This window comes from Serinus canaria, chromosome 12, assembly GCF_022539315.1.
Source record: "Serinus canaria isolate serCan28SL12 chromosome 12, serCan2020, whole genome shotgun sequence".
NCBI classification, from domain to species: Eukaryota; Metazoa; Chordata; class Aves; order Passeriformes; family Fringillidae; genus Serinus; species Serinus canaria.
The window spans coordinates 4,772,655-4,786,763 of record NC_066326.1 but is presented as its reverse complement, the minus strand read 5'-3'; the positions used below and the strand labels follow the sequence as shown (position 1 = coordinate 4,786,763).

The window sequence follows — 14,109 nt, the reverse complement described above, 5'->3', positions numbered from 1 at the left end:
GGCCCGACACGTCCGGGAGGAGGGGCCGGGGCACCGCGCCCGCCCTCACAGCGCCTCGGGAGCTCCAGCTCAGAGCTGGAAGGGACTTACAGACTGTCCGGTTCCAGTCCCTGCCATGGGCACAGACACCTTCCGCTCCCAACTGACCCGGCCTGGAGCACTTCCAGGGGTGGAGCAGCCACAGCTCCTCTGGGCACCCTGTGCCAGCCCCTCTCAACCTTCACAGGAAAGAATTTCTTCCAAGTATCTAGCCTAAATTTACCCTTTTCCAGTTTGTACCCATTACTCCTTGTCCTATCCCTGTATTTCCCCTCTTTCCATTTGTACCCATTACTCCTTGTCCTATTCCCCTACTTCCCTCGTTCACTTTGTACCCACTACTCCTTGTCCTATCCCTGTATTTCCCGCCTCCTTCAATTTGTACCCATTAATCCTCGTCCTTTTAAACTATGCAGTTCATAGTTAAAAAACTGTGAACTTCAAACACAGCTAACACATCAGACTAGAATTCACTAGCACTCCTTAAGTCTCTGACTAAAGCAGCCAAATGATGCCCCAGATTTTTTAATGGAGGTTACAAATGCTCTTGAATGTCCATAGAAAAGCCACAGACTCAGGTGTCTTTCTGATTTTTTATTAATAAATACCTTAACAGCACCAATGATATTTGAACATAATTTTGCAATGCTGTGCATGGTGGCTGCTTGAGGACAGTGAAGAGACACATCTGTATTTTCATGTACAGTTGATAATTATCTCCCTTTGTGTTTCTTGTAAACAAAGCCATTGCTTCCATATTTAAGACCTTCCATAAAACTGATCAAATCAATACCAAATAAGAGGGAAATCCTCATTTTAATCTACTGCCTCCTTTGGTTTAAGGTGACTCAGTAAGTCTCAGGAGTGCTACAACCTACAACCAGATTGTTGTGGTTCCTTTTAAAACCATCTTTTCTTTGCATATTTGTGTGCACACATGTTGAAAACAAGACTTTTGGCTACCTTAAAGTTCCATGTGTTTGAAAGTACATTAGCATGAACATTTTGACAACAAAACCTGGGAAAAGTGTATTTCTATACATCAGAGGTCTGTACATGAATAAGCATTTATACAAATATAATCCACCAAATATTGGCTTCTACATACAATTGTGAAATATGGTGATTCATTTAGATTTCCTAACCTTCAACCATGCTGGCACTAACAGGAACATTTCAGGCTGCTTTAACACCCACAGAGTATGTTTGTTTTATAAGGTGGGCACAGATTTCTCTTGCTGTATTTGCACTTTCACTTATGAATAAATTAAGTGGTAAAGTGAAGTTTGAACAACATAGTCTGTGGTGTAGTAACATCAGCAACTGCAAGTTCCTGGCCATCCACAAGCCCCAGTTCTGAAACAGAAAGAAAAGCTTAATTAGTTTAATTAAACCCATGTGCTTTGCCTTTTCAAGAAGCCCCAAAAAAAACCGAGAAATGCTATCCCCACAAACCATAAATATGATTAAATAAAGCTGCAAACAGCTCACTGGCTAAATTAACATTAATCTAATTTAACCAGGAAACAGACCTTGTTGAGAAATATATATAAAACTCGACTGGACAGTGTGTAATTTACAGCAGATATTTGGTTGCTTTGTTGCAATGTTCTGTGCATCTGCCTGCACTTCACCTTTAAACAACTGATATACCTAAGCAATATGAAACTAAACTTGAATGTGTATTGAATGTACAAGGACAATGAAGCAAATTCTACTGCATAATGCAAGACAAAGCTAAATATCCACACAGAGGGGTGAAACTGACTTTCTCTAACTTGGAAATCAACACCTGACAGCTCCATGATACCTTTTAGTGTCTTGGAAAGATTTGGCCTTGTTCGTTCTTCAATTGAAGCTACTGTCTGCAAATTAAAAAATAAAAAAGGCCAATTTTTTTTTAAATTCAGTAAATTTAATTAAATTCAGAATATTAAAGTCAATTATGTATGTTCAGATTACCTGTAAATAAAGTGTTTTATTTCCCCCATACATAGTTGCTGTGATTGCAGGAGATTTCATCTGCCTATATATAAAAGATTTAAAAACAAACAAACAGAACAGAACAAAACAAAAGCAGGCAATCAGGTTAAAAATACTTTTTAAAATTACCTTTTATAAGTATTAAATCAACAAATTACAAATTACTCAGAATGGTTGCAACTTACAATGAAGCATTATTTGTTAAGTAATCCAGGATCTCCTGCAATTTAGCTGATGGGGAAATCTCTATGTTTTGGGGAAGCTGGCTGCAGGCTGGACAGTTCTCCTACCACAAAACAGCACAAGAATACACATTATGTTAAAGATGATTTTAGAAATGCTGCTAGTAAGGTCTCAAAAGTGTTCGTGTTGTGTTTTTTTTAAATTTTAGCTCTAGAAATAATAACAGCTGTAAATATTAATGACAAAACAAATTTCCTTCTGAAGTCTGTCACTGATTGGCTCCCAACAGCACCTAAGTATTTTTGCATGACAAATTTCATCTGACATAAAATCCAATACTACAAACTTTCAGATCAACTTTTGCCATAACCTCTTTTTGAGAATATCTGCCCATGAGTTGTCTTAGGATTGAGGATTTTATTTTGTAGTTCTACTTTGCAGAAGTAGCAGACCAGTAACACTGTAGTTTCCACTTTTAAAACTTTAGAAATATTATTATTCAGTGCCAGGGGCCGATTGATTCAATACTGAGGTTCAGAAATGCACACAAAATGCATAAATACAAATCAAGGAAACAACCCGTCAAGCCTTTAATGGCACTAACCTTTCTTTCAGCTTCAAAACTGTATGTATATAATCCATCCACATCATTGAACACCAAGTAGTTGTTAAGAGGAACATATGCACTGTAATGACAAATATGTCAGTGTTGATACATGGCATTCTGCTGGAAATCATGTCTGTAATTAATAAGAAATTAATTACCTTGTGGCTATCTTAAAAACTTCCGTGGCGCAAACAGCTGGAATGAGAAAAAAGAATTTCTTCACCTAGCTCTACCAGACATGCAGACATCACACAGTTGTACAAAAAGTGACAAAAACAATCAAGTATAACAATCTATAAAGAGAAAAATAAACATCTGAAGGCAGCTGGACATATTTGGCACTAATCTACGTCAAGCCTATGCACTGTGTTTTTCAATTTTTCTCCCTAGTCTTAAATGCTTTTGCTCCCTCACAGAGTCGTTACATTTATCCAGTCACTTACAGTTTCTCTGTGGAAAACAGAAATATGACTGTAAGAATAAATCAGACACATTTAAAATTCACTGTTATCCTCTCCAGATTCTCAATTCCAAGTTGCTGTCCCACAAAACTCTCAAGTCAGTAAAGTAGAAGTGAAAGGAGTTCTTTCAGCATACCTGCAATTACTGCATTTGTAGAAGCTACTGCTGGAATAATTCGTTTAATCACCCCTGTAAAAACAAAACATACAGCTCTGGGTTTTCTAAGAAACTGCATTGAGAGAGTACTTTTAGAAAGAATTATTTCAAAGGGTGGGTCCAAAGGTACTTTCAAGTGTCCAGGAATTTCTGTAACAAACAGGTATAATGGCATGCTGCTGCAGTACTTGGGCACTTTATTTTAGGAATGGATCAAGCACATTGAAAAAAAGCAGGTATCAAACAAACTCTGAAAGCAAGTATTCTGTATTTAGCATGGGAAATTAAACTCTGTTCTTTTCCTGTTAAACTGGGGAAATACACAAAGGAAAGATGGTTGAGTTTTCTATTTGGTTAGTGTCTGAAATGATGATTAAATGAGTGTCAGCATACTGCACTTGCATGTGAACAGAGGCAGGGACAACAGAGAGGAACAGATGCTATAGACTTAACCAGCCTGAACTGGCACAAAATGTTGCTAAAATAGACAATCACATCCCTTTGTTTTTACTCTTTGACCCAGCAAGAGTGGTCACCATGTAATGTAAACTGTGGAGCTGCTCCAAGTTAAAAATAAAATAGCAAAAAGAATGTTCAGCTTTATCCCAGATAAGTTCCTCTGATTCATCATGAATGCCTGAACATCTGATTTGTCATAAAAATATTTGTGCTGGCACAGGAAACAAGCTGCTTGTTTCTGTTTTAAGGGTGAGGAGAACTATCCCAGCACAGCTGCCAGCTTAGTCATAACAAATACAAAGAATGCTAATCCAGCCTAGGTGCAAATGCTACAACTTGGTGAAATGCCATCCCCTTACCTTGGGTGAGTCTGTAGGTAACACCTTTAATATTAAATTGTGATGCTCTTTCTAAAGACTTCTGGTAAATCCACTGTATATGTTCAGGGTCATCTCCATCCAATGCAATACCTTCTACAGTAAAGAATTTACAGATAAATTGCAATTATAAAAGTCCTTCTTAAACACAGCATTCTTTTGGTCTAAAAAAATCCCTGATTTATTGTAAAATGAATACCCCATGAAGCTATTGGAATTTGACATTTTAAATAACCAAAGTATTATTTTTACAAACATCTTTAGTAGTAGCACATCCTATACACAAACTATCATCACTGCACAATTTATAGAGCTGTTACAGGTTACATTTCAACTCAGGAAAGACGCTGTGCAGTGTGAGAAACATGAGCACATACGGAACTGGAGAGTGAGTTCAAGAAGAGAAAATCCATCTCCAGCTCAGAGGAGGCTTAGATTCAATATGACAGTGAACCAGAAGAGGTTAAGAGGCAGGACTATTTTATTAAAAGTATACACCCAACTCAAGTTAATTAAAAAAAGAAATGTTCATTTAGCAACATTACAATACACTAATTACCTCCAAAAGGCTGTTCTTTTGGCCACTGCAATATCCTGACATACTCAATGCAATGCTCTGGCAGTCTGGGCATGGATGCAATGGTGCACATGGGAAAATTGACCTGGTTGGGCAGGGGATGAAAACCAGAAGAAACCACGACACATTAGGTGTAGTACTAAAAAAAAGAAACCAGCAAAGCAGAGGAATATGAAGAGATGGCAATTTCACTGGGGGAATTACCTGTGGTGGGTAAAGTGCAAGCGTGCATTCAACACATGCTGTCATCCCAGGAATGATCACACGGACATTGCCTTTGAAACCTTCTGTCCCTCCATCTATCAGAGGTATGATGGAGCTTGGATCCAGGACACCATCCTCATAATGCAAAAATGACATCTAACAAATACAGGGGGTGGGGGGGTTGGTTTTGGTTTGGTTTGGGTTTTTAAACAAGTTGCAGGAAGAAAAAAAATCCTAAAATTTTATTCTTAAAGGTACACCCAACTATGGAGTGCTTAATGTACAGTTTATTTTAAAGGTATATAAAACACTACTTATTTGTCAGTGCACAAGACTTTATCTACCACCTTCACCCTCTACCTACTCCCTTTACTCCCCTGATAAATGCTATTATTTGCAACATATGTTCTTATAGTTCATCAGAACAAATGCTTGGTTTGGTCGGTTGGTTTGTTTGTTGGTTGGTTGGTTGGTTGGTTTGTTGAAGGTTTGATTCTTGACTTGCTGTTTTGCTTTTGTCTTTTTTATTTTAATACAGGTAGATACTCCAGGTCATTGTTTTACAAACAAATTCACAATGACAAAATTACCAGCTTTCTGGTCACTGAATTCTGTAACAGTGCAGCTCCAAATAATGGCATTTATAAGTCGCAGCATAATAAATACTGTTTGGGTAATGAAGAAAAAAATCACAGTGGGAGCATCCAGAGCAGCTCTGGAGCTTTCTTTCTTGATTTTCTGACAGCAGAAGGCCACAAGCAGTGTAACCTAACTATGACATTATCCCTGCAGGGCACTGCACAGGTGTTGGCTAACACTTCCCAAGAAAAGGGCAGGTAAGAGAGTCTGCATTTCATCCTGCTTACAGAAGGAAAATAGAAATAGGTATACAGAAAGCCGCGGGTTTCAACAGCCCTCATTCATTTTCATGACACATTCTATGAAAGTATGTTTTATTTTAGTCATCTAAATTCAAGCAATAACCAGGCATTAAGAAGATTGAAAACTTTACCAGCATGCCATTTATCCATCTTCTTGCAATTATAGAGTCCAGCCCACAAACAATAATATGAAACTCTGGGGAGAAAAAAACATTATTCAAAATCTACACTAATGCAGACTTCCTAAGACAAGCAAAGTATTCTGTCCACAACAGGACAGTGACAGTAGCTTAGCTATCTCCTCTAGACTGCCTGTATCACAGGTGTATTTAAATTTTGTCTGTGTGTTACTTCTATTTCCAGTATATTGTGGAGGACTAAAATAATTAGCAAGCAAAGTGCCAGGAAAAGCAGTGAGCAGCAACATCTGCAAGGGTCCCCAAAGCACCAATGGGTGTTTGTCAGGAAAACAAATGCCACTTACGTCGATAGAAGCTTTCATCCATGTCTTGAATCTTTTTAAAATATCTGAATGCAAGCCCAGTAAAGGAATATATTTATAGTTAAATTTACTGTTTTCTATTTGCTAACCTAAAGCCAAAATATTATCTAATTTATTACTGTAATTCTGTACAACACCTTCTAAAAAACGATGTGATCTGAGATTAAATTCCCACAGCTGAAGCTGTAACATCTCACAAAACTAGTAAAGGGCACAATGGAATAGTTCTAAACAACAAAGTTCAGCAGGTGAAATATTTAGGAAGCTCAAAATATGTGCTCTCACAAAGTCCTTTATCAGTAAGTGCTGCTCTGTGTTTATAAACTAATGCCTCCTACCAGAGCTTACTCAGATCTCTCTGGTGAATAATTCCAGTATCTCAGTGAAAATTACAATATTGCACTTGAATAAAAAGACTCAGTGGAAAAATACAAAATAATTTCTGAGCCTTTCCCATGCAGATTCCTGTATGTTAATGGCACGGAAAAAGAATTCTCAACTCACCAGCTGAATGAATGTGTTCTTTATTGTATGAGAAACAGGATGGCAGCAAAATACTTCAGATACTCCTACTACCCACCGAGTTTTCTAGGATACAGAAGCCTCCAGGCTTCTCTGTGAAAGGATACGGTACCACAGCACAGTTGGGAATGCGGCTGTTCAGGAATTCTGCTGCAACTTCTGCTTTTGGCCGCCCCACATCCTTCGCTCTGGGAAAAACCCAAGCAATCCCAAAAGCTTGATTTTAGCAGATTTTGTCTTTCCAATCTCTACACATTGCAATACCGAATTAAGTGGCTAATTGTTACTTTAGGACAATTTATTTAATTGGATAATATTAAGGCATCCAACCCAAACCATTCCATGATCCCTGTAAAGCATCATATGTGAGAGTCTTAGAATTAACTACAGTTATCAGCACCAAAAAAATCCAGTGATTGTTCACTGTACTTGGATGAAAAAGGTACCAGAAAATCTAAGATCTCAATCTGTGTGCATTTATTCCTTGGTGTCACCTTTTCCAAAAGTCATTAGCTGTACTGGAATGGCAAGGAACATAGTTTGACTTTCCTCATGCCACAGAGCCCAAAATAAGAAGAAATCACATGCAATTTTTAGTTAATTCTGAGTACTATTGTGACAAGAAGGTCCAGTAATCTTTAATGACCTCTTGTCCAACCAAAATAATGAATATATTAACATGTTTTATTTAGGTACATTTTAAAAAACCCAGAAGCTAAACTGTGAAAATGTAAAATATCACTTACCGAAACAAAAATTGTCGATTAAGGTTAGAAACATCTATAGTATCCATGTCAATAACATGGATCTGTCTGAAACCAGACAGTGCCTGGGAAAAGAGAAGGTCAGCTTCATTTAACAAGAAATTAAATGCTCACAAAGCTCCAGAATTCACTCCCCAAGCCAAAACAGCAACCTTTGGAGGAACAAATGTATATGGTCCTCATTGCCTGTGCAGAGAGGTACATGGTCATTCTTGGTTCAAAGGGGTTTTGTTGGGCTGCTGATGCTGGTATTCAGACAGATGGAATTAATAACATACCAACAGTCAAAGACAATGCTCTCCTGAGGGCAATATTGCTTTGGCCTACCTAGTGTTAACACAGGGAAGCCAACAGTAGGCTGATCTATAAGAGGAAACTGTAGTATTCCTTCGTGGCTGGAGTAAATTAAAAGAGTCCCATCATTCCCCCCCCCCAAGAGAGGGGGAAAAAAAGCACAGAACTTAAACAAATACCATAAGCACTTCCATGCTTGGCAGAAATAGGAAAAAGAAAGTTTCCTTCCTTTAAAAGGCTTTTTTAAAATTCCTATTGAGGTTTGGGACATTAACCAGTTTCGCATAAATGAGTCTGGCATATTGACCCAGACATCACAGCTCAAAACAAGGCAGCATTGCTTGTGGCATTCAGTGCTGAAGGAGATGGCAAACACAAAAGTCACCTAAGAACGCATTGAACCTCTGACAGAAGCTCTGCCTCATCTCCATTTGCATGCAGGCCATCACTACATCTGGCAAATAACTTTACAGTAAAATTGCCTTAAAACTGTATTGTGGGTCTGATCTGGTAAAGTAGCAACATCAATCACATACAAAGAAACAATGTGCACTGCAGTTAAAAGGAAATATAAGCTGTGAAATATGGGGTTTAGAGAAAAGAAATGAGTTGTGATGTTCTGAAATGACTCTAAAAAATTTGAGTCATACATAAAATATGATTTACATTCTCCTTTAAGACTCCATCTTTTTATAGGTAAAGACTTTGAAACTTTTTCCTTTACATTTTCTGAACAAACAGGGCTATCCTGTGCAACAGAAATCCTTGTTCTTAAATAGAAACATGGGGAAGTAGAGTAATAGTCCAAACTACCAAACTCCAATGGGATCATAACACTGATACACTGAGATAAATATGAGTGCTTGTGAGGATAAAAACTACAGCAACAGGATAATTAAACTTTTGCATTTCAAACAACACTTTGTAGCATTATGAACACGATTTTTCCTTAGTTGGCTTCACTTGCCTAGATGTGGCATTTAGGGAAAATCGCCAATATCAGACTGGATATAACGCTGCGCCTAAACTTTCAGCTACTCTTCATACAAAGCAGCCTGTTGTATCTCAAGACAAGCTTTGAGACAGCTGAAGAAGTAACATGCAACATATAAAAATACAACCTTTCAAGGGCATCCTTCATCTTTATTGTCTGTATCAACATGTATTTTACACATGTTGATTAGAACTTAAAATTCTAGTAGCTATATACAATCAGAACTGCAAAATTAGCTAATTAAAAAAGACGCTTTTGTCAAAGAAAAAAAGAAAAAGAAACAGAGAAGATTCTAAGAAGAAAAGGGTTAAAACACAGTAATTACCAGGTTTTTCAGGAGTTCACATCCTAATCCTCCTGCTCCAATAACTAGCACTTTACATGTGCTTAACAAAAAATCAAGGGCCTGCAGAAAACATAAAACAAAAAATTAATACAATTTGTGCTTTATTTCATAACCCTTACAAACATGTTACCATAAATTTTCAGTGCCTAGTGAGTAACAGATAAAGCAGCTTTGTATTTGCAGGAGTAATTACATATTGGACTTTAATCAGTTGTTGAGTTCATGCAGTTCTTGTATCCCCACTTAGAGAGAATCAAGACCTTTGCTGATATCAGTATATTACTTTTATATTACTTTTGACCATGAAAAAAGCAAGGTCCACTCTTATTATTATTTGGTTTAGGGTGATAATGCTTTCCTTGTTCAGATATTTCACATATCTATTATACAAAATAAATCTAAACAGATCGACAACATTGCTGGACAGAAAGAATTGAAAATGTTAAGTATATAACTGCTTTCTGTGAACTGTTCTACTTCACCCCAGGAAAATGCTTTCAACCAAAAGCTCTGAAACAAAATGTACAACAAAAGAAGAAAAGCAGAAGAAATATTTCAAACAGTCTACCCTACTACACACCTTATCCAGTTCTCAAAGTATTCATATTAACACTAATTTCTTCTTTAAGTACAATAAATTCCTCACTGTTATCAAATTACTTAAAAATTGAGATTTAAATGCTGCTATTTTTCATGTGAAACTCAGAACCAGCATAATTCATACATTGCTATATATTTATATATGATGACAGCAAGGTTGAAGTTAACAGTGTACAACTTAAAAATACAAACTTATAAAAAAACCCCACAACACGTTCTCCTAGGACCAAAATGTTCAATTGACAAAAACACAAGCTTTTCATGCTGCTTTAGTACTCACACACTGCTGGTGGTCAATTAATGAACCTGTTTACAATAATTTGCAACACACTCTACAGATATTTGATTGAAATTAAGTCTTTCTCACTTGAGTGCCTGGCTCGAAATCGGGATGTGTGAATGGTCCAGATCGCTCGAGGAACTTCTTTACATGGTTCCAGCGACCTTCCCAGTCTCCAGAGTCCCCACACCCACCATCAACAGCCATTCTGCACAGAACACAGTAAATTCAGCTGCAACATCAGACAGGAAAAGCCACACCTCCAACTTTCTATGCAAAGAACACCTAAATTATTGATCATTTGTACAGATGCATCTGCATGTTCTTTATGCCTGTAAGTTATGCACAGGAGCATTTGCATGAGTGGGTTTTATTTGTGGAACTGGAAAGCAATAATATAAATATGCACAGAGGGGAAGAACAACCCAGGCATTTCAATAAACCCACTGATTTAACTGTTACTAGTAAAAGTTGACCTGCAGTTTAAAAAAGGGCCCAGTCTTACTACTTTTATTTCCCTCAAATTTGAAGAGGACACAGATAAACAGCTTGTTCCTTTCGATTGAGAGGGTGATTGTTTTTCCATCAGTCAAGTCTTGTATCTTTTTTTGACAGACAACAGTCTGTAACTGCAATTGTGAGGCTCTGAATAAGTTACAGTAACGTGCCCCAACATCATCCTCTGAATCTTCAGGGTAGCTCATTTAGACAAATATTTTTTAAAGACATGAATCTTGAATGTTCTTCACCCTCAAGTGGTACCATGGAATTAAAATTGCCACATTTTTTGGGCATCCTCGAGCCTGTCTGCAGTAACAGTTTCACTTGAAAAAAAAGGAATGTTTGCAGTCATCTTCTTTTAAATTTTCAAGGTAGAATTTTACATCAAATACTCCAATACCCTTTTCTCCTTTTGCAGGTCACTTTTAATAGTACATAAGTATAGATTTAAATTTTTAAGAGACTTACAGGAATAGTTCAAAAATCAGCTCTCAAGTAATTTTCTACTATAAGATCAACACCTACTTCCCTATTAAATAAATAGAGTTCTACTCAATAAATATGATTATGTTCTACGTTAATATAAAACTAAGCTCATTATAAAAGAGCCAATCCTGAGTAGCAAAGGATGTGTCACCACTGATAAAGTGCTACCTGCTTTATCCTATGAAGCACTATAAAAAGCACTTGGCTAATAATTCTTGGGAAATGTTTAGAATTTGTTATAACTTCCTCGTAACTCATCTCAAAATCAAAGGTAAATGTGGTGAAAACATCTGGAGTTAGTTTCTTTATCTTCACAGAATTCAGAACTTGGACAACACAGTATGCCAACAGTAACTGAACTTACAGGCAACGGATTTGGCAAAAGATTTGCAGTAACAGGGAAAAACTTCCCTAAAATGCAGGAATAAAGAAATCAAATTCACCTGTGATGTCCCTGCTCATGGCACTGGGTTGGAATGAGATGATCTTTAAGGTCCCTTCCAACCCAAACCATTCCAGGATTCTATGACAATTTGATTGCAGACTGAACTCCCCTCATTAATTGTTGAGGGAAGTTACTATATGAGCAGTTAAATAAAACCTACAAAAATTACTTGAATTCATAAGGGTCTTTCGACCTCAGATTCACTTTCGTATCTCCTCTAGTTGTCACAATAATGTCACAATAATTTCACATAATGGGAAATGGTGTAAATAAACAAAACACTCCCTCTGCAGAACTCCTCATCTGCTGTAAAAGAGATTTCAGGAGGTGCATTAAGCACTGACTTAAGCAAATAAAACAGGTCAGCAGACATCACAAAAACTGCTTCTATGCATATTATAGTTTTTAACGTTTCTGGAAATGAGTGTATTTTTTTTTTAATTTATTAAATTCTTTTATAGAGTCCCTATAAACAGCTACTAAACAGCAGCACTCCTTTTCTGTTTAGATGTGTATTTCTGTTTAGATGTGTATTTTCCTTCCTAATTGATAAAAATGCTAAGATCTAGTTTCACTTTTGCAATTAAACTACAGTTCATTTTTTAGAGGGTTGGACATTGTGGAGATCTGAAAAACACCCATAACTCAGCCTGAGACTTTACGTTTTATTTCAGAAACAGTTTTCTCAAGTGTTTATTTTTTGTGCTGTTACAGCACGACCAGCAACTCTTGTTGTTGAACAAGAGTTCAACAACATTCTTATTTATTACATTTAGTTATTTTCATAGTCAATTTTGTTTGAAATATCAGAGCACCACAGTCCTTATATTGCTTTAATCTTAGACTTTTTCCCCCTGCCACCTTCACATCTCCAAAGCTCCATGCTTTTGGGGGACTTGGCATGCAGCCCTCCCATCCCACATGCCCCGGGAATGCTGTGGCCCCATCCCGACACACATGCACTGCCAGTGCCCAGGCAGGCCTGCCTGGTGGCCCAGGGTAGAGGGACACAAGCACATGGAATGGAATAGTTAAGGGATGGAAGCAGATGATGTTGAAGATTTCTCAACATTCGTTTTCACGGCCTTTAAGGCAGCTGCGTAGATTTTTAAGAGTTTTAATGTGCAGACACAACTGTTCTGCAGTCTGAATTTTTAATTTTCAGCCAAAACCTTAAGTCACCTGCTTCTAGCCTAGAGGCCCTCGCAGGTCCCTGACCGGCAAGGCAGCTTCTCCCCCTCTCGTCACCAAGCTCTTCAGCACACCATGCCAAGCTGCGAGCCCGCCACTCCCGCCCCGCTCCGGGGCATCCCCTCGCTCCTCTCCCCGGGGGCTTCCTCTCCTCCAGCCCTCTCTGCCCGAGGGCCCTGCCCCACCTACGCCAGCTCTCCTGGGGCTCCCTCCTCCCTGCCCGCGCCTTCCGCGGGCCCCGCAGCCTCCTCCCAGCCCTCAGCTCCTGCGGGGCTGCGGCTCGCCCTCACCTACCCCCGCCCCAGCAAGCGCTGCCCCTGCCCCGCTCGCCCGCAGCCCCGCACTAACCCATCCGCCAGCAGCTCCTCTAGCCTCCTTCTTTTCTTCTCCCTAAAAGAGAGAGAATAAAAGAAGGGTCAGTATCGCGCTACAGAGACCGGGGAGGAGGGAGAGGGGACCCCGGGCCCGGGGCAGGGCCGGCCGAGCACACACATACAGGGCACTTACGGTTCCTCACCATCCGCCATAGTTCCCTCTGCTTCCCACAGTGCCCCGCGAGCGGCGGGGCGGGCCCGGGCCCGCCGGGCTGAGCGCGGTCCGTGCAGCTGCGACTGTGGCGACTGTGGCGATAGTGGCGATAGCGGTGATAACCGGCACGGACGCACGGCGGGGACACCCCCGATCCCTGACACAGAGGCTCTCTCCCCTCCTGCCTGCCCGCACCCGAGGGATCTCTCTGCGCCCGCCTCTCTGATGGTCACAGAATCCAATGTTTTGGCTTCAAAGGGACCTCAAAGCCCATCCAGTTTCACCTCTGCCATGGCAGCGACACCTTCTGCTACGCTCCAAGCCCCGTCCAACCTGGCCTTGAACACTTGCAGGGATGGAACAGTCACAGCTTCTCTGGGCAACCTGTGCCAGGGCCTCACCACCCTCAGAGAGAAGCATTTCTTACTAATATTTAATCTAACCTACTGTCAATCAGTTTGAAGCCATTCCCCTTTGTCCTATCACTCCAGGCCAATGCAAATAGTCTCTCTCTATGTTTGTTGCAGCCTCCTTTCAGGTACTGGAAGGCCACAATTAGGTCACCCCAGAGCCTCCTCTTCCCCAGGCTGAACCACCCCAATTCCCTCAGCCTTTCCTCATAGTAGAGCCTCTCTGGCCTCCCCCGGACTCAGAACTTCCTGGGAGCCATGGAGGGCATCCCCAGGGACAAAGTGTGGAGATCATGGTGCCTCAAAGCCGTCAGGAAG

General features: G+C 39.6%; 1 protein-coding gene across 6 annotated transcripts; it reads right to left on the bottom strand.

The window, feature by feature from the left end:
* Window positions 1-618: 618 nt before the first annotated feature.
* Window positions 619-13,789, bottom strand: UBA3 (ubiquitin like modifier activating enzyme 3). Of its 6 annotated transcripts, none has more exons than XM_009091167.4 (18): window positions 13,361-13,789; window positions 13,202-13,243; window positions 10,318-10,438; window positions 9,330-9,410; window positions 7,699-7,781; window positions 7,060-7,140; window positions 6,413-6,456; window positions 6,060-6,124; window positions 5,048-5,203; window positions 4,826-4,928; window positions 4,249-4,362; window positions 3,410-3,463; window positions 2,971-3,007; window positions 2,810-2,891; window positions 2,208-2,308; window positions 2,002-2,065; window positions 1,850-1,904; window positions 619-1,395 (listed from the first exon to the last, which is right to left on the bottom strand). In XM_009091167.4, exons 1-18 carry the CDS (start codon window positions 13,378-13,380, stop codon window positions 1,307-1,309), a joined length of 1,392 nt encoding a protein of 463 aa, XP_009089415.1. In that variant the 5' UTR covers window positions 13,381-13,789; the 3' UTR covers window positions 619-1,306. The 6 variants fall into 6 exon arrangements, with proteins under 6 accessions (XP_009089415.1, XP_018770766.1, XP_018770765.1 ...); XM_018915221.3 differs by having other exon boundaries at window positions 13,371-13,476; XM_018915220.3 differs by having other exon boundaries at window positions 13,350-13,448.
* Window positions 13,790-14,109: the final 320 nt, after the last annotated feature.